We start from the raw sequence: 25,220 nt of genomic DNA on the forward strand, positions 1-25,220 counted from the left end.
TAGCCACAAACTCAGTTTATACCAAATTTCAAGAAGCTTGCCCTGTCCCTGACCAATCTCTCAGAATCCCCTCAGCAGTGTTCATGAGGATTAAGAAACAGGCAGGAGGAAATTCCCTATGAGGAAGACTGTCAGGCTAAGGCTTCCTCAGTAACTTTCTTGACAGTGAGTGAAGAGGCCCAAGGACCCCTGGAGTCAGTCTGGGATGGGATGAAGGCTGCATACAATGCCCTACTATGGATCCTAAGTCCTACTGGTCTTAAGACAAAAGCTGAGCCAAGACAAGACACTTGTAACATGAAAGAGCTGCCTGGAAGACTCAGAGAGAGGAGGCCATGCTGAGCTAGAGAAGAATGGCAGGCAGGCATAGAGCTACCCTGAAGACTCTCCCAGCCTCAACCCTCAGAGGCACCAAGGGTGGGGGTGAGGGGATGCTATGTGTGTGGCTTTTGGTGGAAAGACTTCAGAGGCCGAAGATGAAAACAGCTGCTGCTCAGAATACCAAGGTGCACGTGGGCCCCAGGTGACCATCAACCAGAGAGGTCAAGAAAGGCACTGACAGCCCAGTGTCGAGGGCCATGTCACAATCCTCCAGAGGTGTCTATGTCAAGGAAAAAGCTAAGTCTGGAAGAGAGTCACCTGAGGTGCCCACAGGGGCCTCCCTGATGGAAGGGCAGGAAAAAGCAGTTTGGCCAACCTTCTTCTGCCTGGGACCCCCCTCCAACCCTCAAGCCCCGGGGGAACCCAAGGGCACCTTGAGGTTTCCGTTTCTTCCGCAAGCAGGAGGTGACATAGCGCTCCAGTTCCCGGAGGGTGGATGGCTTTAGGGTCTCGAAGTCGATCTCAATCTCGTCAGGGTTGGAGTTCTTGAGTGAGGGCTCCCTCGACTGGATGATGTGTACCACTCGGCCCAGCTTCTCACCAGGGAGCTTGTTGATGTCCAGGCTGAGCTGGCGCTTCTCCTCATATGACATGGGCTTGCACTTGTCCTCCTCCTCTGACTCATATGCTGGAGGAGGCTTGTTCTTCATGGGCACCGGCTCCTTCTTGCTATGAAGGGACAATGCAGACACTGTCAGGAATGGGTACCCTGGGAAGCTGGGGACCCGTTCCACTCCTTCACTGGAATGGGTTCTTTCTATACCCCCACCTTGCTGGTCTTCACTGTTAACAGGGGAGCTGCTGTGGCCTGTCCTTGCCATCTGCACCATGCTACCTGTCATCCTCTCCCCCCAAACCTGGAGAACGCCAAAGGCTTGTCCCTGGGAGAAGAGCAGAGGTAATCAACCTCTGACTGGGGCAGGCTAGGTCCCCATGGGGGCATTAGGGTGGCACAGACCTTGTGTTACTGTTGCTACTGTTGTTTTTCTTGGTCTTTTTGGGAGGAAGTTCCTTGGCTTTGCTTTTCTTATTCTCCTCCATTTCCTCTTTCTTTTTGTGCTTTTCTTTTTTCTTTTCCTTCTTGTCTTTCTCCTTTTTCTTTGGTTTGTTCTGCTGGGGCTGCGAGAGGGCTGCAAGCTGCTCGTGCACGGCTTTGAGCTATGGAATACACAGGCAAGACACATGCCTATCACACTGGTCTTGGCGAGGACTCCAGGCATCAGGGCCCGGGGACGAAGGAGGGAGCTGGTACATAGCTCCCTGACCTGCTACCCCATCAGATTTCTAAAGTGCCCATGCCCACCCAGGCCCTGGACTACAAAGGTGCCCAGAGCAACCACCTAAACTGATAAGCTGTTAAAGCCCTTTGGCCATCCTGGGCCCAGGAGGAGGGTCCCTAGGAGACTGGGCAAGAATGCAGACACACTGGGCACTAACGGTCCAATGGCCAGCTTACAGAGCAACCATGCAGCCCCTGGCTTGGCCTCCTTCTACACAATGAAAGGGTCCAGAAGCCTCCCTTCTTCCCAAAGAGCAGCCATCTTTCCCCATCTCCACATGTGACATACATATGTATATTTCAATATGCCCGTGATCTAGCACAATGGCACCACTGGGAATTCTGCTCTTGCCAGGACTCAGAGCCATGATCATCTCATGGAGACCTCTGGGGAGAATGCTTGGTCCATGGATTCCGGGGGGAACTAGGGATGGAAGTGGTCACGCACTCACCTGCTCCTGGAGCTCGGCCAGCCGCTGGGCTCGCTCCTCCTCAGAGTCATCAGTTGAGCTGTCACTGTCCGAGGAACTATCGCTGCTGCTGTCACTAGATGAGGGTGGGGCCACAACCTTGGTAGGGGGTGGCACCACAGGGGAGGACACAGCCACCATAGGCTCCTCAGGCTCGTCTGGCATCTTGGCAAAGCGCATCTCGAATACATCCTGAGGAGTAGGGAGGTGGGGATGGGAGAAAGCCATGCCCGTCAGGGCTGCTGGGTTCCCAGGCATGTGGGGGTGGCCAGGCTGTGGCCCAGTGTCACCATAGCTTCATTGGCTGCTGGGGTCAACTCAATAGGAAGTGAGTGGGAAGGTCAGAGAGCTAGACCGATGGTAACCCTTTCCTTGCCAATAGGGCAAGACGCTGTCTAGGGCTCCCTGACACCAATTCTAATACTCTCTCAAATCTCATGTTGAGGAGAAAGGTGCTCCTGACACAGCCTGGCATACAGTTTAGGTAAGGACAAGGGACACAGATTGCAGGAAGCAGACAATCACTGAGGATCCTTGATAAATGGTGGGCTGAGACCAGGACCCACAGAAAGAGTACTTTAAGGTTCTTGTCAGGTTGGCGCTCAGTCAGCACATCCCAAGGGAGCCTTCTGAATACTGGGACTGGGCACCAGAACACAACCATGACCAGCACAGGAGGCTCTGCCTACCTCCAGTTCACATTCCTGCAGGGAGGGGGTGGGGCCCGCAATTTTAGAGAGTGTACCGGGCAGAGAAAACAGCATGTGCAAAGGCCCAGCGGTGAAAGTGCACCCAGCAGAGCCCTCAGCCAGTGAGGAGGTCAAGCCCTGCTGCAGCAGGCACATGGCTGGGTCTGCCTCCCCACTCATCAGATCACCTCTGGGGCACATAACTGAGCAGACCCATGCCACCGGCTAAGGTGTCTCCAGAGCATGCCAGGCAAGTTAATAAAGTTACAAGATAGTGGATGTGGAGATGCTGAGGATAAGCTACAGGAGGGTGCCAGCTTTGTGAGGTGTAAGCACCTGAACAGAGGCCACGGGACTACTAAACTTGAGATCACACCCCAGGAGACTCTGTTACCTTCCAATCTGAAGGTCCAGGAATCTGATGGGACTGTGAGGTCATAGCTCAGGGGGGTAGCAGCCCTCCTTGAGCACCTAGCAATCTAGCACATGCTGCCTCACTAATTAGCTGGCAGGTCCCATCCTACCTTGAGGACTTCATTATCATAAATCCAGTGATGACCCAGGACAGAGGACAGAAATGGAAGGAAAAGGGCTGTCTTCCCAGCAGGATATTGGGATCTGCTTTAAGCCCAGCGTAAGTCAGTCAACATGGTATCTCACAGGATGGAAGGGGCATTCCCTAAGTGTGAACTGATGCCCCAGAGAGCAGTGTGGCCCAGGATGGCCATGGAATTGAGCTCCAAGACTGTTGTTTCAAACTGGAGCACACTTGACAGAGCCATCTCTAAAAGCCCTCATGTCTCTGGAAACATAGCTCCAGTTTCCCCTCCCCCCGGGCAGCAGGGCAGGCAAGCATCCCACACAACTGTGGTGCTGTCACCTCCCCTCCAGACTACTCAGTGTGGCCTCCCCTGAGGCAGCTCCTTTTCCAGGAAGGCCTGGAGTATCCTGAAGCAGGTCTAAGGGATATGGAGAAAACAGAAGGAGTAAACAGAGACCACCAGCCAGGCTGCCAGGGAAAGGGGGCTTCACACCAGAGCAGAGACCCCAGTGGTGTGAGAAAGATCCTCTCCACCCAGGTCCCTGAGTGATTTACACAAACATCTGGAAGATTTAGGCCTCCTGCCAAGAAGCAGGGGGCAGGTGAGACAATTGTGTCCAACAAGGTGTCAGGGCATCAGGACCCCATGAAAGGGGGAGAGCAGCACGCAGGGCCCAGCACCCAGTGCTACGTAACCTTTTACCAAATGGGAGAAGGCTTCATGCCACCTGTCTGTTGGCCCAGACTCCCCTGCCAGCTGCTAGGCAGCATTACTCTTGCCATAAAGATGTCCCTGTTTCTTTTGCACAGGTTTTGGCTGCTGTGGAAATGGGGGGGGGGGGGGGGGGCGGGAAGAGAGACAGCACTTGTCCTGGTGTCTCAAGGTGGACCCAGCTTACCTGCCCAGCATACCATCATCTGCACCCTACCCCATGAATCTGGACCACATTTTGATTCTTTGCACCAGCAAACCACACTAGTTTCAGAACAAGTACCTCCTCTCGCTAGAATGTTGACCAGGATCACTTAAACAGGCTGCAACAGATTCACGGGGGAAGCATACACCTCCCCCCCCTTTTTTAATGAAACAGAGATGTTTAGATGCTGGGAAGTCGCAGTGCCCAAAGACCTCCAAGTGAATTGACTCAAAGCCAGGCAGCCGGAGACCCTTGGGGGGAAGTGTAGTCCAGCTCCATCTCAGCCAAGTCTGGATAGTGCTGTGGGGTATGGCCACATCCAAGGCACAGAGAGCACAAAAAGAGAAATAGAATACAGGCAGTGGGAGACCCACTAGGTGCCAGGTGCTGGAGATGCAGCCATGAGTGAATACTCAGACACACCCACCCCTCAAAAGCTTCCTGTTTCTGGGATCTAACACAGAATACCAACACATTTCATTTCAATTTTTTCCTTACTATAAACACAATTGCATTCTACCTTAATTTGCACTTTTTCTTGAAATAAACAGATAATCCACATGGGTACTAAACGTCCTAAATTACTTATTTCACAACAGAGAAGAGAGGGCAGTACTACCAACAGCTCTGGTCCTAAGTCACCCTCGGGCTCCTGAGGAAACCTCAAGCCCAGAGGTTTGTGACAATAGCTGCCAAGCCCAGAATTTAGAGGTTGGAAGAGGAAAATAAAGAAGATCCTTTTCCATATCACACTTCCCAGGTAAATCCCAGTCCTTGGGCACAGCCTAAGAGATAATAGGTCTTAAGACCGCTTACAGAGGCAAACAAGGGTTGGGGCTTTGTTCCTCTCTCTCTTCTCCCTTCCTGCTGGGAAATCCAGTGATCTAAACCATGTTCATCCAGAAGAGCTTTGAGAGAAAGAAATAAAACAAAGCCCGCAGTGCCATACAAATAGCAATTGCCTTTCAGAGAGATGTCAGAGAGCTTGACACTTCAACTCTGCCATTCAGCAGAGACCCCACCCTCCTCCTGGTATGTTACTTTCAATAAGGTGACCCATACCTTGTAGCAGAGAAAGCAGGCTGGGGGTGGAGGTGGTCCTGCTGAGCTACCCACCTGTGTACTGCCCAGTCCAGCCCATCCTGGTACTTAGAATCAATGTTTAGGAAGAGGCTGCTGTGTGGCAAGCGTATCAGTGGCCTTGCTATGGGTAAAACCCGCTCTTTGCCCTAGCTGCTTTGGCTCAGTGGATAGAGCATCAGCCTGTGGACTGAAGGGTCCCAGGTTCAATTCCAGTCAAGGGCACATGCCCGGATTGTGGGCTCGATCCCCACCCAGTGTGGGGTGCACAGGAGGCGGCTGATCAATGATTCTTTCTCATCACTGATGTTTCTATCTCTCTCTCTCTCCCTTCCCCTCTGAAATCAATAAAAATATATATTAGAAAAAAACAAAAACAAAAACAAAAAACCGGCCTTGAAAGCATGCTTATACCACTCCCAGAAAATAAAAATAAAAAAGCAAAATAAAGAAAATAACACCAACCTTAAAACAGGCACAAAAGTTAGGAAGACAACCTTTGGTGCTGGCAGAGAACTTTTGGGTTTATCTGTTTGCATGAAGGCAAATAAAGTGTGTGGGAATCAATCTGGGGAAAAGCTGGCCCAGTCCTCTGAGGAGGGTTAGGTGTTTGTCTAAGGCAGTGGTCGGCAAACTCATTACTCAACAGAGCCGCAGTTTGCCGACCACTGGTCTAAGGTGCAATACTGCGAGCACCACTGCCATCTGGTGGCCACGTGTGAGAATTGCAGTAAAATGATAAAGCCTGAACTACTTCAAGGATGGGAAATGCTAAATTAAAGAGCGAACCAGTAGAAATTTAAGAAAGCCAACACCACCAAATAAAGAGAGCCCCCTTGCCTCCCCAAAACTAAGACAAAATAAAAGCAGGCAGGTCCATACTAATAAGTTTTTTTTCTACCCCAAGTGTTCTGGACACATTCTTTGAACCCAAGACAGCCCCTGACTAGGACAGGGGCCAAGTGAAAGAACTGGGGAGACTGTGCCTTGGCTCCAGTGAAACAACATGTGGAGCTAACATATCTGGGAGGCAGGCAGGTGGGCAGCAGGGCTCAGGTGACCTTCAACTGGAATAGACCCAAAAGACGCAAAAGTAGTTCCAAGTCCTGACTTCTGCCCTGAAAGTATTTCAAAAGTGGCTGGAAAAGCCAAGTGTGAGGAAGTCCCATCCAGCCACCAGATGAGGGTTGGACATGGGATGTGAGATGGACCTGAGCTCCAGCCAGAGCACTTGCACCTTGTGTTGGCATGTGGCCTAGCCCACAGCCTGCTGTGTCTGTCCCTAAAAGCAGAAGCAACCTGAAGCCTTATATGTGTAATTTTAAAGATTAAAAAAAGGAAAGACAGATTATAACAGTACTAAATATTGACTTTATTCTTCACAATTTAACCTCTGATCTTTCTAACCAAAGATTAATTGTTGCTATCTGTGTATATATTTCCCTTTAAAAAAAAGCACACACACAAAGAACGTGGTGCACACATTTATGCTGTAATCTGCTCCTCCATTCCCCGCACATCTACAGTGTGCACAGCCCAGGATCCACTTGAAGGGAACATGAATCCCATTAGGGCATTGTGAACACATGGGACATCTAAAAGCAGAGGCTCTGCAGTTGGAAGGCAAGCCAAGGCTTCAGGGTTAGAGTAAAGAACTGCCCAAGGTCAAGTAGTTACTTTAGCTCACAACTGTGACAAAGTGTCTACCTGGCAAGAGTGTCACACCCCCCGCCCCCCACCTGAGACAGGTCTGTTCTGGAGAAGAGATTGGGCCATGAACAGCACACATACTCTTCTAACCAAGGACAACCAAATGTAAGGGAGATGGGGGCTTTCAGTGGGATACCCCAAATAAAACCCAAAATGCCCAAGATCCAAACCCCAACCAACACCCCTGCTTTAATTATAATTAAACGATCTCAATATGAAATGTAGGAGTTATCCGGAGCCCACTATTCGAAAGCAATGTGGTATACGCCAAAAGCAAGTGATAGATATAAAGTCTGCCAAGGCCCACAGAGGCCTGGCTTGCCCAGGAGCTTCCCAGAGCCTCACCTGGAGCTTTCGGGCCATGGCTACAACTTCGTGGTCAGGAGGGTTGTACTTGTAGCAATTGGAGAACATCAACCGGACATCTGCACCAAATTCCTGAGCATCACGGTACTCACGGGCCTCCAGTTTAGACTGGAAAGACAAGACAGGTTGTGTCTGCCCCTGCTGGTAGAAGGCAGCAACAGGGAGGGCTGCTAGCAGGAGCAAGTTGGGATTTAACCCAGACCATGGAAAGAGGTCATCACCCTAGTTCTCAGTGCCAGGTGGAAAAGGTAACACTCAACAGCAATTCTCAGGGCTGGAAACTGCCCTGTTAGGATGCAAACCCACCCATGTGGTCACTTTGCCTGGATAAGGGAGAAGTGGACATAGAATCCACAGAGGCAGAGCTTAAGCCAGAATTGAAAAGGGAGGGCTGGGCCCTGTTCTGACCAGGTGTATAAAACTTGTTTTGGTGACACAGGACAAAACATTGGTCTAAAGGAACACAGTTGTCCCTGCTGTGCCCACCCCATGTTTGGGTAGGCTTATTCCACTCTCAGAAGAAAAATGCAAAAAAGCTTACAATAAAACCAGAAGGCCTCAGAATATGACAGTGATGAAATGCCAGCGCTTGTCGTGTGCCTCCTACCGAGAGAAGACAGCAAGGCCCTCCCCATGACGCAGAGCCTGGCAAAGTCATCAACCCCCACACATTCTGGAGCATCTACTGCATGCAAGATGCCAGTGGCACTGGGCCCCAAGGCCAAAGAGGGCTCTTTTCCTAAGACTAGGAAGCAGCACTGCTATCAGACCAAAACTGCCACATCTAGGAGCATGTCCCTACAGTTCCCAGAAGGGGGAGCTGCACTCCTTTGGGCTGGTGAGGCGGCTAGAGAGCTGCTGGGGCACAGTTCTGGGGTCTTCCCTGGCCTCATGGACACCTGCTGGCCCACCTTGATTGTGCTCATATCCATGGGATGCTTGATGATGTCACAGTAGTCATGAAGGCCCAGCGCCTCCACGTCCACGGGCTTGTAGAAAGGCCAAGCATAGGCCGCATGCTTCTTGGCGAACATCTCCTTGAGGATGCCACTACAGCATTTGAGCTGCTCTGAGATCTTGCTGCTCTTGTCCAGTGCTGGGTGCTGCTGTGAGTCGGGCACATCCTTCTTTGGGGGCTTCACAGGCCGGCTGCTCTCCCGCCGGGGGCCCAGCTTGGTGGTCTTGGGCTCTGGGGGCAGCAAAGGTGGCTCATGAATGGAATCGATGGTAGTGGGAGTGGTGGTGTCTGCTTTCCTCTTAACACCCTTCTTTGTCTGCAGAAAGCACAGAAGAGATAAGCACAGTCAAGGGTGTGGTTGGCATTTCGAGCCCTCAAAGTCACTCCCGAGACCAGGTCCTTCCTCTGCTCCCAACCCTCTTAAGGAATAGGAGACCATGTCCCACCACTCTGCTCTGCAGCTGGGACAGGCCCTGCTAGGGGCAGAAGAATGCATGCCACTGAGCATTGTATTTGCTCATCAAAGGCCAACAACATCCTGATGCAGCTTCCTACTCATTGTTGGGAGATTCCCAGATCCGAGCCTGCCAGTAGGCCACCTTGGAAGGCACGTTTCAGAAACTATTTAACTAGCCTCTGTCAACATGTATGGTCTAAATCAGAAATGGGAGGGATCAACAACCTCAGGAGACAGTGCCTCCATTATGGGATCTTTGGGTCAGTAGCTTCTGGATTATGCTGACTTAATCCTCTCCCCCATCCCCCAACACTCACAAGTGCCCTTGGGAGCCAGGACACGCTCTTCATGAAGCACTGGCAAGGATGGGTAGCTATCTCCTGCAAGGCTCACTACTACAAATCAAGGAGTAGGGGTGGGAGAGCGCTAGCTGAGGTGGTAGGAGCCCACCAGTGGTTGGGCTGGGCCACACACAAGCACATAAGGAACACTCACCTTCACAGGTTGTGGGGTGGCCGCAATGATGGGTGGATGGCTCTGCACAGGTTGGGGAGTTGGTGGGGGTGGGGGCTGAGGGGGCACAGGCGGGGGAGTCTGCAGTGGCTGGGGAGGCACCACTGTGACAGGGGTCTGGACAATGAGGTCTGGGGTGATGGTGGAGAAGGAGTGAGGTGTGGCCTGCACAGGTGGAGGGTTTTGCTGAGAGGTCTGTGTCTGCGGAGGAGTCGATGCTTGCGTTGTGTTTGGTACCGTAGAGACGCCAGGTTTTGCCGGCCCTACCAACCATAAAAGGGATAGGTGGTTAGACGCTGTACCTGACACATGCAAGCCGACCTCCTGGGGACATTGCCACATGTGGTGAGCACAGATCTTCATAAATGTGGCACACAGTGCCACCATAGCTATTTGCCTAAGAGAAAACATCTCAAACACGCCAGACCTCAGCGAAGTCTGTCCACCTGCTGGGGGAGAGAGGGTTTGCTTCAGTAGTGGTGTGTGCATTGCATTCACACTTCCTGGGGATCTTGGCTGCAAGTATCCTCTTGGGCACAAAGACCCTTCATAAGCAGGGAGGCCTGGGCTGAAGGGGCAAACACACATTGAGAGTGAGCACCAGGACTGCGGATGAAGAGCAGAAAAATGTTTATTGGCAATTTTGGGCAGTGCTGTCCTCATTCCCAGAAGCACTGCCTCTGAGCAAGTGTTCCTGGTAGGGGGCGGACATTAGAAGCCATGGCCAAGGCTTCTGGAAACTGACAAGCTCCCACTTTCCTGAGCCACAGGGAGACTGGCCAGCTGCTGCCTCCCTGCAGCTGTGCGGATGAGCCTGGACATACAAAGCCCTATGTCCACCCACACATGCAGGCAGGTTCTGTGGTTAAGGGGTGACTTGAGACCAGCTCTCCTTGGCTACCCCTCAGCATTGCAGGGCAACTAACTCTCATTGCTCCCATCAAATCACCACTTCTGAGTGCGGTGGGAAGCCTGGTGAAAGCTGGCTCCTGCGAGAAGCAAATAGCTCACAGCATGGCCACCTTGCAAGCATCACCATTCTGCAGCAAGGAACAATGAATGGCAAGATGCAGAAGGCAAGAATAGGCACTGAGATAGGCAAGGCAGACTAAAAGTCCGAGCCCCAAGAAACAGGCAGGGCTCCAACACAAGCACATTAAGATAATTCAGATAACAAACCCCAGAGACTCTAAGATTGGGTTTAATTAAAAATGCCTTTGGTCAGGTTAATTTCTTTTCTCTAAAATGAAAAAAAGCAGATTATCTATGGTGCTGGCAGGGTCAAGAATGCACATAATTTAAAAATATTTTAAAGAAGTTATACTTTCTTCTTTTTTTAAAAAAAATATATTTTATTGATTTTTTACAGAGAGGAAGGGAGAGGGATAGAGAGTTAGAAACATCGATGAGAGAGAAACATCGATCAGCTGCCTCCTGCACACCCCCTACTGGGGATGTGCCCGCAACCCAGGTACATGCCCTTGACTGGAATCGAACCTGGGACCCTTCAGTCCGCAGGCCGACGCTCTATCCACTGAGCCAAACCGATTAGGGCTATACTTTCTCCTTAACTGAAGCCCATCAAAAATGGCAGGGCTCTACTTTGGGGGAGGGTTACACAGTCATGAAACCGGCTGGGGCAGGTCCACCACTGAACCCGTTCCAACTGTATCCAACCAGCAGCCATCTTCCTACCATTCCTAGTCTTCTACTGGAGTGATGAGGGGCAAACAATGGGGAGAAATGAAGCCATTTCCTCGTTATTTCAGTGTGGGGGCCCCTACCTGCTTCTTTCCTTCCACGTCCTCTTCCTTTTGCCGGAACTATCATGATCTCTGTTTCTTCTGTGGGCAGTTCATTGATTTTTTGCAAGAAGAGCTTCTCCAGAGCTTCTGCCATTAAGACTATGTCATCTCCAGGCTAGAAGAGACATGTAGGCTGAGGGTCAGAACCGCCCCCCCCCCCCAAAAAAAACAAACAAACTCCTAAGCAGAGCAAGAATTCCCCACACTGTGCCACCACCTCTGCCCTAAGTGTGAAGCATCACATTCAGGTTCCCCGAGATGAACCCCAAAGGCCCACAACACAGCTATACCACTAGGCATCACAGTCTCATGTACCTGCACGTCTGCTGAACCAGCACCTCCCTCTCTAGCCTTTTAAGCTCTGGCCCATCTGAGAAACCATCCTTAAACATCTAGCAATCTATCAATCAGACACAGGGGCCCTTCTTTTAATACTATTCAACTTCACTAGATGTACTTGATTTACACATGATTTCCTGCTACAGATATGTTAACAGGGCTCCAACCATGTTCCCCAGTGTATTCCAAGCCAGCTCACTGGGCCTCTGGGCAATGACCATTTCATACTGCCTTATGGATCCCCAATCGCCCCTAGTCTGTAATATGCTGTTCCCATTCAGCTCTAAACTGAGAACCTCATCTGTGCACATTTTGCTTAAATCTAACAGTGAGAGCTGAAAATTTAAAAAAATGTGGTAAACTTCAAGAAACTCACCTACCCATCTCTTCTGGGCAATTTTACCCACTACACCAGCAGAGGTCAAAAGGTGATTTCTGTATAGTGTCTCCCTCCAGGGTCGTTCTATTTGAAAGGGTTGGTTTTAATCACATGTGTGGTCTGAACTGTAAACAAATGATCCGGCTTCATGGCATAGCCAAGCTTAAAGGTTTGGCTACTGGATTAAGAAGTGAGCTTCAGGTCTACGTGTAAGACTGGGGGACACTTGCTTCTATCGCTACAAGTTGACAATAGTCATGTTCACAGTTCCAGATGAGGCAGGCCCCACTGCCCCCTCTCTCACATTGAGGTTTCTGTTTAAGCATACATTTTGTAGACTTCTTCTTGACAATTTACATCATCCAAATGGACTTTCTAACAAGTCCTCATTGTTCTTCTCACACCTTCTCTACTACACATACTGAAGAACCCAAATCCCAACGGCATAAGCAGCATGTGCTTCAAGCTAACAAGGACGGCTCAGAATGAAAACACACAGCACCCCTCTCCCTGCAAAAGAAACAGTCATAGGCAAGACCACGGGTTCCATTACCCCTGCTTCTAACAGTGTCCTCTATCAGACTCCGATCTACTCCAACAGCCCTACCTATGCGCTTCAGACATATCCGCCTCTTCCTCCCCGTAGGGCAGCTGGACACTGGCCCCAACATCTCACCTTGTTGTAGATGTAACAATTTGTAAACATAGTGTTGAAGTCCTGGATACATTCCTGAGCATTCCAGTAATAGTTGTTTTCCAAGCGCTTCTTTATTGTTCCCATATCCATAGGTGTTTTAATGATCTTATAGTAATCCTGGAGAGCAGAGAGAGCAAAAGGCCAGTGTCACCTCTGCAGTCACACAGCACTCATAGCTGGGCCTACAGATCTCACAGGTCACTCCACAGATGCAGAGCCCGAAGTTCTTCCATGGTGTCAGTGAACAATTTCAAGGGGACCCCAAGATAAAGTAGACCAGGGAAGGATTCCCAAATGCTAGGTGGTAATTTGGAGGAAAAACATTCAAGTTTGCCAACTGCCCTGTCTGGGAACAAGTTGTCTTTACTGAGATTTTTTTTTTTGTATGTTAAAGTGACCTTCCATTTTAAATAAATAATGGGGAGAACATACAGCCTTTACAAAAGCAGTTCTTATCTAGTAAAACCACTTGTGGCAGTTTCTACTTTCTCTCCACAATGTGAAATTTTATGCGTCCATAAAATGCAAACTCCAATGGAACCAGTAGTGGAGCTCACCCCTAACAACTGGATCCCTTACTTCTTGTCACACTGAATAATCATGGAGCAGACCTCGACCTTCAGTCAAATTCACTGGACTTTCATTTTTTTTACTTGTACACAGTCTACCACGAAGGAACCATTAGTATCTGGTACAAGTAAGCACTAAACAGGTTAACTGTCAAATGAGGAATCTGCACAGCCTTCACAGACCCTCCTCAAACCTTTGGATCTTATTCTACAAGTGCCAAACAGAAAGAGCCAGATGGCAGGCATAGATGTCCACAAGCCCTTTGGATCAAACACTACTATCACCACAGCTTTCTTCTAAGTCTAGAATACTAAAACCAAATGTTTATTTTTAAAAACAACCATAGGGGAATTTGGGGACAGAACAGGCAGCACCTAGGTTTCCAGGTGGAAGGACCAGAGAGCCAGGCAGGGGACCTGCATGCAGCCACCTAGCCCCACCAAGAACCCCATAATTAGGCTTGAATGGGGTAACAGAACCAAGTCCAAATGGAAGCCTATGGCAGGCGAAGGCCTATCTGTTAGCATGTGCCAACGTCCTAGCTGGGAACAGTGGTGGGCAGTACTGAAAAGGCAAGCTGGGGGTGTGAGGTTTTGAGTTGCTCTGACACCCAGGAGAAAAGGAACAAAAATCACCAGCTCACACAGATCCCAGCTCTAGGCATCCTGGCCAAGAGGCCTTGAAGGGGAGACTGAACCAGACTTTCTACTACATTATACTGTGCTCTGACCACCTCTCCCAAGAGAATCAAGTCCAGATATATCTGTCCCAATGGAAATTCAGATTTTATTTATGGTCAGAGGTCTCTTAGAAGGTGTCAGGTGCTTGAAGTGACCACAGTGTGTCAAGTGACTCAAGGGCAAACAGGACAGTGGTTGAGGATAGAGGACATGGTAGGAGGTGGGATGAAGACAAAAAGAGGGTGGTAGGGAAAAGGGACTACAAGGAGGCAGTGGGTTTAGTGGCATGACAATCCAACCATACATGTGTACTGAATTTGAAAGAGGCAGGCATTCTAGTGAAATGCCCAACAAGAACCAGAGACCAAAATGGAGGTGAAGATCTGGAAGGCATAAGAAAACAGAAAAGAAGGAAAGGAAACCTTTTTTGGGTGGGCCTATTAACATCTCCTAAAGAGGGAGGTGGAGGGGTGGGGGATTGAGTCCCTTGAAAAACTGGGCTTTAGCATGACATTGCTCCCAGCCTACCACCACCCACCACCACCACCACCACCACCCTGCCCCTCTGGGTCTACTTCTCACTATTCCTACCTCTCTAAAGATACTGGATCAGTGCCACTGTCTAACTGCCTCTCCGTCCTATATCAGAACTGCTGAGGGTGATGTCAACAGTCACAGAGACAAGTGGAATCCTTGACCTAATAGACAACCCGCCCCTGTGGCTGTACTATTGGCTAGGATGCTGCTGCCTAAAAGTCCCCCAGTGCCCTTTCTCCTGTCTGCCTCACCCTCTCAGCCCTCTGCATCACCCTATACAAACCAGCCCCTTCTTTGTTCTGACCCTGCCGCGTTTCCCTTCAAAGCCAAATTTCTTCGAATGATGGCTTCGTGTCCTCACCTTCTCATTCACACCGTCGAGAATCTGGTTTCTACTTCTGCGTCACATCTTCCTAAGGTCACCAATGCCTTCCTAAAGGCCAACAGGAGGGTCAGGTCGGAATCCTCATTTCTGGCCCCCCTGTAGCCTCCAATGTAGAGACATGGGGGACTGCTCTCTGTTGGTAGGTCTCCTGGCTCCCCTCTGCAAGCTCCCACCTCCCTGGTTTCCACCCCAGGGCTTCTTCTCCCCCATTTTTTGTATTTGCTCTAGGACTATCACCCTCATCTGGGACCCTGCACAACCAGCTCAACCAGAGACCAGAGTAGCAAGCTCTCCCAAGAGCTTCCCTCTAGTGACAGATCAGCTGCCTCTACCCCTTGTTATAGTCAATGACAAGTGTGGCCTCTGAAGTCCAAATTTGGCGAGGACCCTCTTTTGCCTCCATCCTCTTTCCTGAGCCAGTTCATGACTCAGGCCTGCAGTGCCCTCTCCTGACTCTCTCTTCTCAAGTGCACATGACATGTATTCAGCGGACCGATAGCACTGGACAGTTGTCCCAGATATAGTGGCCTTTAAGCCAGGAGAATCATGCCAGTGTGTTCATCCTACTTGAAATTGGATGCCTGGCTAAGGTGGAGGTCCTACAGCTATATAGCTCTAGCACTCATAAACCGCTGCCTGGGTTACCTAATTCCAATTCCTGGTGCAGGGGTTGGAGGTGTAGGGATGGGACTTAGCAAACAGCAGAGGGCAACTTAAAGACATTCAGTCCTTGATGCTTTGAAGAAAAAAACAATTAAAGCATTTGAAGAAAAGACAGTATTAAAGCATTTATCCCATTTGTTCCTTGAGGTTCAGTTAAGGTTATAAGTCGAGTTTCCAGAATCATTTGCTAGGAATGTGGACAAACAGAAACCTCTCTAGAGAGAGAAGAGGCAGAGAGTACAAAATTAAAAATACACAACAACAACAACAAACCACCAAGAGCTAGTGCAGTATAGCCACAAAGGGGCGGGTAGGCATGAGGGCATGCAGAGAGGCAGCTGGGACAAAGATGCACCCATATCCGGCCTCCAGCCAGGCCACTTCCATGAACTTGCTCTCCCTGGGAAATAATCAACTACCTTTCCTGCCTATGCTCTGAGTGACAATGATGGTGCCAGTATCAGAAGAAGATTGCTCCTGCAGCAAGCCAGCCTTCTCTTGCATGGTTTGACCAACTGCATCTACTTCTGGGAAGGTTAGGAGCACCTGAGAAGAGAGGGGACAGGAGTACTTCCACTTCAGCTACCCATGGAATGAAAGGAAAACTGCAAGTACTCCTTTACCTTTGTTTCAATTGCTCTCTACACAATACTTCTGGGATCCTAATCTGCTTAAGCCAATAAGCACATCCTCTATTCATCCTCTATTCTTCCTCATCGCCACTCATCAGGATTGCTGAAACCACTCACTCTAGGGCTGGAGGGTGCTGGAGTTCAGAGCTGGGTCTCATGCTTTCACAACAACTCAAGCATATCTCTATCCTGTCCTAGAGTCTATCCTCCCCAGGAGCAGCGTAAAAAGAGCCTAGAAGATGCTACTCTGGGTTCCTGCTCAAACTACTCACAGGGAGGTTTAGCTTGACGGCGTCCACAGGCTGCTGGAAAGGCCACGCAAATTGGTGTTTCCATAGTGTCTTGAGCACCACTTTGAGCAGATATTGCAGTTGGTTGGTCTGCCTCTTGGGCTTGTTGGGGTTGGAGGTCTCCGGGGGCGGGGGGTTGGTGCTGGCTGCGTTGGCTTGCTGGGGTTGGGCTTGGGCCTGCGTTGTAGACATTTGGGTAGTTTCTAGTCCATCCCCCATTACGGGCAGATTTCTTAATCTCGTCCCAGGGCCGCTCTCCGAAGACATGCTACTGATCCCATCACATTCTTCACCGGGCACTCTAAAAGGGAAAAGAAAAGCCACCATCAGTGGAGAGGCACCACCATGATGACATGTGTCTCCACACCACCACCACAACCAAGGACTAAGCTCCTCTCGCAGAGACTGGTGGATCAGCTAGGCCAAGGAGCCATTCATTCCATGCACTGACTAAAAGGGCTCCAGGGCCTGCTCTTCTCAAAGACTTGTCACCCAAAAGGACAGAGAGAACAGGTTAACAATGGGGAGAAACAGGGCATGGAGGTAAGCCAAACAGGAGGTGGCAGGGGCTGTGGCTCTATGGAGCTCATGCAGGAGAAACAATGAGCAACAAATCAGGTTTTTAGAAAAAAACAAAAAACAGACAAACCAGGTTTTATAACATCTGAGAGCTTTTAGGGGACATTGCCCATGTATGAGAGAGGATGATTTGCAAGCCCCAAATATGTCATTTACATTAAAATTCTTGTTTGTATTTATGGCTCATGAATCATGAAACCAAGTCAGTAATTCCATTTGATGAGCAGAGGCCAGGCAGGGAGGAGTAGAAAGGCTGGCCTGCCCTTCTTGGATGGCCACTGTCCACTGCTGAGTGTTCCAGGCAAAGCCTCATGCTTACTAAGAACATCTTCTGGCAACTTAAATAATATGTGGTACAAGGAACTGCTGATAACACAATAATGAATCCATACTTGACCTACCATTTTATTAACTTGATTTTAAAGCTTATTTACCCCCACCCTCGCCCAGCGCCTATCTGAGCCCCTTGTCCTGTGGATCCCTTTAACTTGAATGACCCCTGCTTCAAGCCACACCACATTCTGTAAAAAGCATCCTTACAAGGGTGATTTTGTGTACCTGTTGAAGTTATTCTAAAGGAACAACTGCAGGTCAGGGGTATATGTTTTTGTTTTAAAAACTGATTTCAGAGAGAAAGGGAAAGGGAGAGAGATAGAAATATCAATGATAAGAGAGAACCACTGATAGGCTGCCTCCTGCATGCTCCCCACTGGGCATTGAGCCTGCACCCCAGACACGTGCCCTTGACCGGAATCAAACCCAGGACCCTTCAGTCCACAGGCTGATGCTCTATCCACTGAGCCAAATGGCTAGGGCAGGGATACACGATTTTTAAAAAAATATTTTTTATTGGTTTCTGAGAGGAAGGGAGGGGAGGTGGGGAAAGAGAGAGAGAGAAAGACAAACATCAATGATAAGAAAGAATCATTGATCAGCTGCCTCCTGCACGCCCCCTACTGGGGATCAAGCCCGAAACCCGGGCATGTGCCCTTGTCCGGAATAGAATCCAGGACTCTAATTCGCAGGCCAACACTCTATCCACTGAGCAAAACCAGCTAGGGCTAGCATTACATGTTTTTATTGCCAAACCGCTCTCCAGACACACAAATCCACCCTTATTCACAGTGCTGAGAGTTCCCAGATTCTATTAATGAGAACAAACACGTGCTGACCATTTGCATTCTTTTTGTACACTGCTTTTCTGACACTTTCCTACTAGCAAGACAAAGGAATGATCAGCTTTAAACCCAGTGAGCAGAGCAAGACAGACTTTGTTGGCTAGCAGATGCCTGCATCACAGGAGCATCTCCATTAATAAACCCAAGAGTTACTAGGGATAAAAGAACTCTGGCTGAGGAAGTCAGGCAAGGGCTTATGAAAGAGGACCTATTTTAGGACCACAGGACTCTGGTAGGCAGGGGACAAAACAAGACAGGGAAAACTGGCTGGCTCTGTCACAGCATTCTTTCTGGGACACACTTAGCACATGCCAGGCACTCTGTTGATGAATTACTTTATAATCCAATCCACGTGTAATTTTAACCAAAGTTCCCAGAAAGATTTTTGCAAATGCAATTCTGGTAAATGATCGAATTTTAAAAGCACCAGGGGAGAGAGAGCTTGCTATGTAAAAGCAACTCGGTGGGGCTATAGAGAGCTAGACTTCCTGAGGCAGGCAGGTGGATCCTAGCCACATGCCCCCAACACTGGGGTCCTGGTTACAGGATGAGTCTGAGGACTAGCAAAACTGACACGGCCAGAGAGACAGCTTTTCTTCCATAGTGCTCTCATCAACCATGCTGCTTGCTCCAAGGAGTCTTGCACCCCATGCTGAACTTATTTAATGAGATCTAACCACTTCTAAGACATCAGGCAAAAATTTACAGTATGTGCCCTCCCAGAGTACTCCTAAGCTCAAGAAGGGAGGGATGGCCCTAACCGGTTTGGCTCAGTGGATAGAGCGTCAGCCTGCAGACTGAAGGGTCCCAGATTGGATTCCAGTCAAGGGCATGTACCTTGGTTGCAGGCACATCCCCAGTAGGGGGCGTGCAGGAGGCAGCTGATCGATGTTTCTCTCTCATCGATGTTTCTAACTCTCTATCCCTCTCCCTTCCTCTCTGTAAAAAAATCAATAAAATATATTTAAAAAAAGGGGGGGGGAGGGATGGCTCCCATGGTAATCTCTAAGAAGGGTGGGTTCTATTGAAGAACAGAGCCCAGAGCTCAGGCAGAACACTTAGAGGAAGAGGGGTTAGGGAGGCCTTTGTGGGTGCCAAGCTGTTTTCTGGTACCTCTTGCACAAATGGTGCTCGAGATAGGGAAGGGACACCCAGTGCTGGCATGAGAATGTGATGGAGACTGGAGGTGAAGATCAGCTGGGCAGCAGCTTGCGGGGAGTAGCCCCAAACTAAGAGAGCAGCGTGCCAGAAGTGCAGGATCATGAAGGGCATTCCGCTTAAGTAACTTCATCTGACAGTGGGCCACAGGAACACTATTTGGACTATAATAGTTTCCAAAGGAAGATGTAACTGGGTAGGCCTGCTTCAGGCTCTGGGAATACAAGGCAAGTACCCATTGGGATGGTACAAGTGTGGCTAGAACTAATGGCCATGTGATGTCCAGAAAAAATAGTGCCTATAGCATAAATCAATGCAGGGCAATGGGGACAGAGGTGACCCTGGTGGGAAGGGGACACATGACAGCACCTGACTGGGAGCTTGGCAAGAAGAGATGGGCCCCAGAGCCAAGACTTGAATAAAATGCACTCCAATGAAACCAGCAAGGGGGCCAGTAGGGTTAAAAATGCCTACAGGTAGATCCAGGGAGAAGCACCCAAAGGCTGGGGGAAAGGGATGGAACTGTCAGAAAAAGCTTGCTCAGAGAATAGAGAACAAATACTGGTGACCCAAGCAAGATGCAGCAGGGTGTCATGAGTAACCTGAGAAAGGGACAGAGGGAGCGGCAGCACCCTGGAAGCTACATTCGGAAGGGCATGGAACCTTGCAGACAAAAGGTGTGCCTTCATCCTGAGGTGAGCGGCAAGGAAAAGAGGATTTCTCCAAGTTCTCAGGTTTAGTTGATCAAGAGTAGGACCTCAACCTCAAAGAAACAGTGTCTACAGCCATCTGCAGAGTGACACGCCAGGGTTTGGGTGAGGCCGGTGGAGGGTTTACAGACTATTATCTGAACAGAACTTAATAACGTTGCTTTGTTCTCATGGTATTTAATTTTACTGCTATCCATGTGTGTTCTGATTTGGTTTTCTTTCAGAAAAAGGTGCTATAAATAAAACAGTAAACTAATTACACGCACGCACGCACGCGCGCACAGAGTTAAAGATACAAGTATCAACACAAGATGGGTGAGGCAGGAGTGGTGAGGGCAACCTGGCCTCCAGGAGAGCTGTGGGGGAAATGGAGCGCTGGCCATGTGCACAGAAGGCCTCTGGCTTGTGGCCTTAGTTTGTGACTCTCTCCAGAGGGGAGTCAGCCAAGACTGACTGCAGGACTGAAAGCTGCAAGTGGAGAAGCCAATGGGCCAGGAGAGTTTGCAGGAAACTGTTGGAAGAGAGAGGGATGACAGAAAAGCATTCACAGAACATTAGACTTCCAAGATTAGGTAAGTGGACGGGATAATCATTTACTAGATAATATCCGGGCCAGTGAGACAGGAGGAGGAGACGGGGTGAATGACTAGGCAACTTGCCAGCTGGCCAGGAGCCTTTGGTTCACTGCTTGCAAATGAGACAGAGAGAGGTCCAGGACATGCCTTTGGGAGTGCTTATATTGACAGAGGGGCAGCAACACGGAGAAGAAGTATGTCAGTAGGGTTAAAAATGCCTATAGTTGGCCATGTAGCAGACCAATGTGCCTAAAGGGACAAAAGGGGACAAGTGGCCCCATCATGAAGGGAGGCCTGAGTGGCATAGCGAAGTGAACATGGGAGGGAGAGGGCATTAAATAAAGATAAAGAATGATGTGCACTTTGGTTTCCACTATTACATTCCCCCTAGAACAGTGAGCCGCAGTTTGCCGACCACTGCCCTAGAAAGAAGCTTAGGAATTACAAACACACCAGGTGAATCCCTGCAGGCAGCCCCATCCTGGAGGAGTCATTCTGGCCTCAAGGCAGTGGAGCCCTGTCAGCCACAAGGACACCAGATCCCTACCAAGCAAGTCCCATCAGGAGGAAGCAGTCCCATACATTTTCCACTAAGTAATGATATTCTGGAAATCTCTAAGCAACGCCCTAAGGCAAAATGACATCAAGGTAACTGATTTCTGGAGCATTGGGGTGACTGTACCTTTTCTCTTTCCAAATAAATCCTCTGAGAAGCCAAGGGGTAAAGGGCTCTGGTCATAACCACTTTTCTTCACCTTTATCCAGGGCCAGATGGGCAGCCCTTAAGGGCAAAGAAAATGAATTTTCTGTTCACAAAATGAACGGAGCTTTTTCTACAGAAAACCTGATCCTGAACTCTGCTTCATCTCTGTGCTTTAAACTACCTCCACCGCAAAAGCCGAAACTCCATTCCTAGCCAGCTGGCTCAGATCTGACACATGGTAATATCTAAATCCTTAAAACATCTCTGAAATTGCATCTGGCCTCATCCCCACTTTAAAGACAAGGAAACCAAGGCACAGACAAGAAACACATTGCTGAAGCATCACCAGTGTTTTCATATTACACAGTGTTTTACAAAGTATCATACTTTAAAAAGATATTAGCTTGTAAGAACATGTAATAAATAACTTCAAATGCAATGGGTATTTAATTTTAAGGCATGCCTTTAACATTTATGTAAAACGTTTTTTGTACTCGTTCAACAGAAACTTCTCTGGCCACTGGGTAAAGCTAGCAATAAAACTACTGGTCCACAATGTGATTATTAAACAGGATGTGCAAAGATCAGGCCTAACTATTCAGGGTGGCCAAGAATCTGACACATGATTCTGAACCACTTGTGAGCTGAATATGCACCCCCAGGAGGGTCCAAAGCAAACAGTTGGGAGTGGGGATGAAGAGGGGTGTGGTGGCACACCATCTTAACATGAAAAACCAAGGCACAAAACTCACACATTGTAATGCCTGAGGTCAATTCTATAAAGAAAGAAACTGCTGGAGGTTTCCAATTCACGCATGAAGGCATGATATGTAGAGAAAGCTGTGCTCAACAGATGAGATGGACCTGGGAGCCACAAGTACCTCAAAGTTTCTTTTAAGGAGGCACTGAGGACAACCAATGACAGGTGACATCCATGGCCCTGATGTGAGGGACTGCATCTGCAACAACTGAGCCAAGGGGATCTCTGTGAGATGCCAGGCTCAGAAAACCTGCACATTGCAGCTCAGCTCTCCCATGACTGTAGGCAAGTAAAATCCTTAGAAAAGGAAAAAGCCCGACCAGTGGAGCTCAGCGGTTGAGCGTTGATCTATGAACCAGGAGGCCACAGTTTAATTCCTGGTCAGGGCACATGCTGGGGTTATGGGCTAGATTCCCCAGTGGGGTGAATACAGCCGATCAATGATTCTCATCACTGATGTTTCTCCCTCTCCCTCTCTCTTCCTCTCTGAAATAAGTAAAAATATATTTTAAAAGAGAGAGAGAAAAAAGAAAAAAACCATTAATTCCTATTGCAGCAAACATAAGAGAAACCAGTAATAATTAGTCTAGGCTCTCTGCTCCTCCTATTCGTCAGACAACCTCTCCTTCGCAGTGCCAGCAGCCACAACCCTGAGACACGATGGTGAAGGTCGGAGTGAACAGATTTGGCCATATTGGGCGCCTGGTCACCAGGGCTGCTTTTAACTCTGGCAAAGTGGATATTGTTGCCATCAATGACCCCTTCATTGACCTCAACTACATGGTCTACATGTTCCAACATGATGCTATTATTGGCAAGTTCAAAGGCACAGTTAAGGCTGAGAATAGGAAGCTTGTCATCAATGGAAAGTCCATCTCCATCTTCTAGGAGCGAGATCCCACCAACATCAAATGGGGGTGGTGCTGGTGCTGAGTATGTTGTGGAGTCCACCGGTGTCTTCACTACCATGGAGAAGGCTGGGGCTCACTTGAAGGGCAGAGCCAAGAGGGTCATCATCTCTGCCCCTTCTACAGATGCCCCCATGTTTGTGATGGGTGTGAACCATGATAAGTATGACAACTCCCTCAAGATTGTCAACAATGCCTCCTGCACCACCAACTGCTTGGCCCCTCTGGCCAAGGTCAACCATGACAACTTTGGCATCGTGGAGGGACTCATGACCACAGTCCATGCCACCATTGCCACCTAGAAGACCGTGGATGGTCCCTCTGGGAAGCTGTGGCGTCATGGCCAAGGGCTGCCCAGAACATCATCCCTACTTCTACTGGTGCTGCCAAGGCTGGGGGCAAGGAGAGCTGAATGGGAAGCTCACTGGCATGGTCTTCGTGCCCCCACCCCCAATGTGTCGGTTGTAGATCTGACCTGCCACCTGGAGAAAGCTGCCAAATACGATGACACATCAAGAAGGTTGTGAAGCAGGCATCAGAGGGCCTCCTCAAGGGCATCCTGGGCTATACTGAGGACGAGGTTGTCTCCTGCAACTTTAACAGTGACACCCACTCCTCCACCTTTGATGCTGGGGCTGGCATTGCCTTCAATGACCACTTTGTCAAGCTCATTTCCTGGTATGACAATGAATTTGGCTACAGCAACAGGGTGGTGGACCTTATGGTCCACATGGGCTCCAAGGAGTAAGAGCCCCCCCCTGGACCACCAGCCCCAGCAAGAGGAAGAGAGGCCCTCAGCTGCTGGGGAGTCCTTGCCCCAGATCAATTCTCCGACACACTGAGAATCTCCTGACCACCGTTTCCATCCCAGACCCCCTGAAGAAGGGGAGGGGCGTAGGGAGTCATACTTTGTCGTGCACATCAATAAAGTTCACTGCACTCAGGCAACCCCCACCCCCGCAAAAAAAAAAAAAAAAAAAAATCAAGTCTATTGTAGGCCAGGGAACAGAGGCACCAGGTAGCCTCTATGTGAGAGCTAGGATGATTTTACTAAGGCACAGTCCCAACAAGGCTGCAGCCTTGGGTAAATCCTTTCTACAGCTGTTGCCCTCGCTCCATACTGCCCCAGCCAGCCCCTACCATCAACGCGCCAAAAAACACAAAGGGCCGCAATAGACTCCTTCCTTCACCTTCAGAACTTTCATTTGCTATACCTGGTGCTACCTTGAACTCTTTGTGGCTCTGAAGCTCAGCTTCCCCCCATACACACACCCGGGAGCCCCAGAGCAGGGACAACTTTACTTCATTCCTGTCCTCCCAGTACAAAGCAGGTAATCAGTGAATGACCCTGGGATAAAGGGCATCCCACAGTGACCACACCAGATTGTCATCCTGGGGCTTTCAGCTCAAGCTCAAAGTTCTGGAAAAGGAAAGCAGCTCTCATTCGCATAAGGAAATTGTGGTGACTGGCCAGACCTCACTCACTCAACCAATGCCTTCCATCTGAGCTCCATGCCAGGACTGGAAACTGCAGTTGAAATGATATTCTGTGATTAAGCAATACCTGGATGAGTACTGCAAAGAAGAAGGGCAAGACTGTGCACTCCTATGGAGGATGAGGCAGAGAGGAGCAGAGAGGGACAAGACAGGAGAAGGCAAGATCAATATAGTAACACAGACACAGGTTTGTAGGCAGGACAGATACCAGTGCATGCAGGCAGCTGAAAGGAGGGCAGGTGGATGGCACAGTGAAGGGGCCAAGTGACCACACTGGCTTTTTGTCCTTCACAAGTCCCTAAATGCAGGGTTGGGAATATAGTGTGGGGTGAGGGGCAGGCTTGGAAGGTGCACTGGACCCAGATTCCAGGGACATTCTGAAGGTAGACAATAGGAAAATCTCATCCTGCCTCAACTATATAGTTGAGAATCCCATACTCAACTATACCTGCACACATTCAGCATGCTGTTCACAGATGCAAAAGATGGGGAACCAAAGAAGGGATGCACAGAGACAGGGTTCACCAGTAATGGTGAGTGCCAGGGTTGCTCTCTTGTTTGTCTGAGTCCTGCAGGAAATAAATGGCTCTCAGCACCTGGACCCAATGGGGAGAGAAGCTGGAAATGCAGAAACTCATAAATCTACCTGCAGATATATGGAGGAATTTATTGTCTAGATTCTCGTGACAGAGTAGACAGCATCTTCAACCAATTCAACCAAAGTTTTACACCTAAAAGACCCAAAAATGCTGTCTCCTCTGTTTTCACAATGACCTGTGGCCAAGAGGCAGGAGCCACCATGTGTTGAGTTAGT

At 49.3% G+C, this 25,220-nt stretch overlaps 1 protein-coding gene and 1 pseudogene across 8 annotated transcripts in view; one reads left to right on the forward strand and one right to left on the reverse strand.

The window, feature by feature from the left end:
* The window catches only part of BRD4 (bromodomain containing 4), a gene marked incomplete at its 3' end in the record, with an annotated part of 90,819 nt that overhangs the window by 16,828 nt on the left and 48,771 nt on the right, over positions 1-25,220 (reverse strand). For 5 of the 7 annotated variants that reach the window (XM_080675617.1, XM_080675618.1, XM_080675616.1 and 2 more), the window contains exons 2-10: positions 16,321-16,639; positions 12,561-12,698; positions 11,146-11,281; positions 9,344-9,624; positions 8,345-8,707; positions 7,413-7,541; positions 2,113-2,322; positions 1,340-1,539; positions 755-1,050 (exon numbers count right to left, since the gene is read on the reverse strand). In XM_080675617.1, coding sequence (XP_080531743.1) covers positions 755-1,050; positions 1,340-1,539; positions 2,113-2,322; positions 7,413-7,541; positions 8,345-8,707; positions 9,344-9,624; positions 11,146-11,281; positions 12,561-12,698; positions 16,321-16,605 — 2,038 coding nt within the window. In that variant the 5' untranslated portion in view covers positions 16,606-16,639. Of the gene's footprint in view, positions 1-754; positions 1,051-1,339; positions 1,540-2,112; positions 2,323-7,412; positions 7,542-8,344; positions 8,708-9,343; positions 9,625-11,145; positions 11,282-12,560; positions 12,699-14,729; positions 14,802-16,320; positions 16,640-25,220 lie in introns of all 7 variants that reach the window. The other 2 variants (XM_080675619.1, XM_080675620.1) reach the window with 1 other exon arrangement.
* On the forward strand, positions 22,641-23,657 carry LOC308251047 (glyceraldehyde-3-phosphate dehydrogenase-like; annotated as a pseudogene). The gene has a single exon. The product of its transcript is annotated as a glyceraldehyde-3-phosphate dehydrogenase-like (transcript).

Source organism: Plecotus auritus (genome assembly GCF_963455305.1).
Source record: "Plecotus auritus genome assembly, chromosome: 6".
Lineage (NCBI taxonomy): Eukaryota > Metazoa > Chordata > Mammalia > Chiroptera > Vespertilionidae > Plecotus > Plecotus auritus.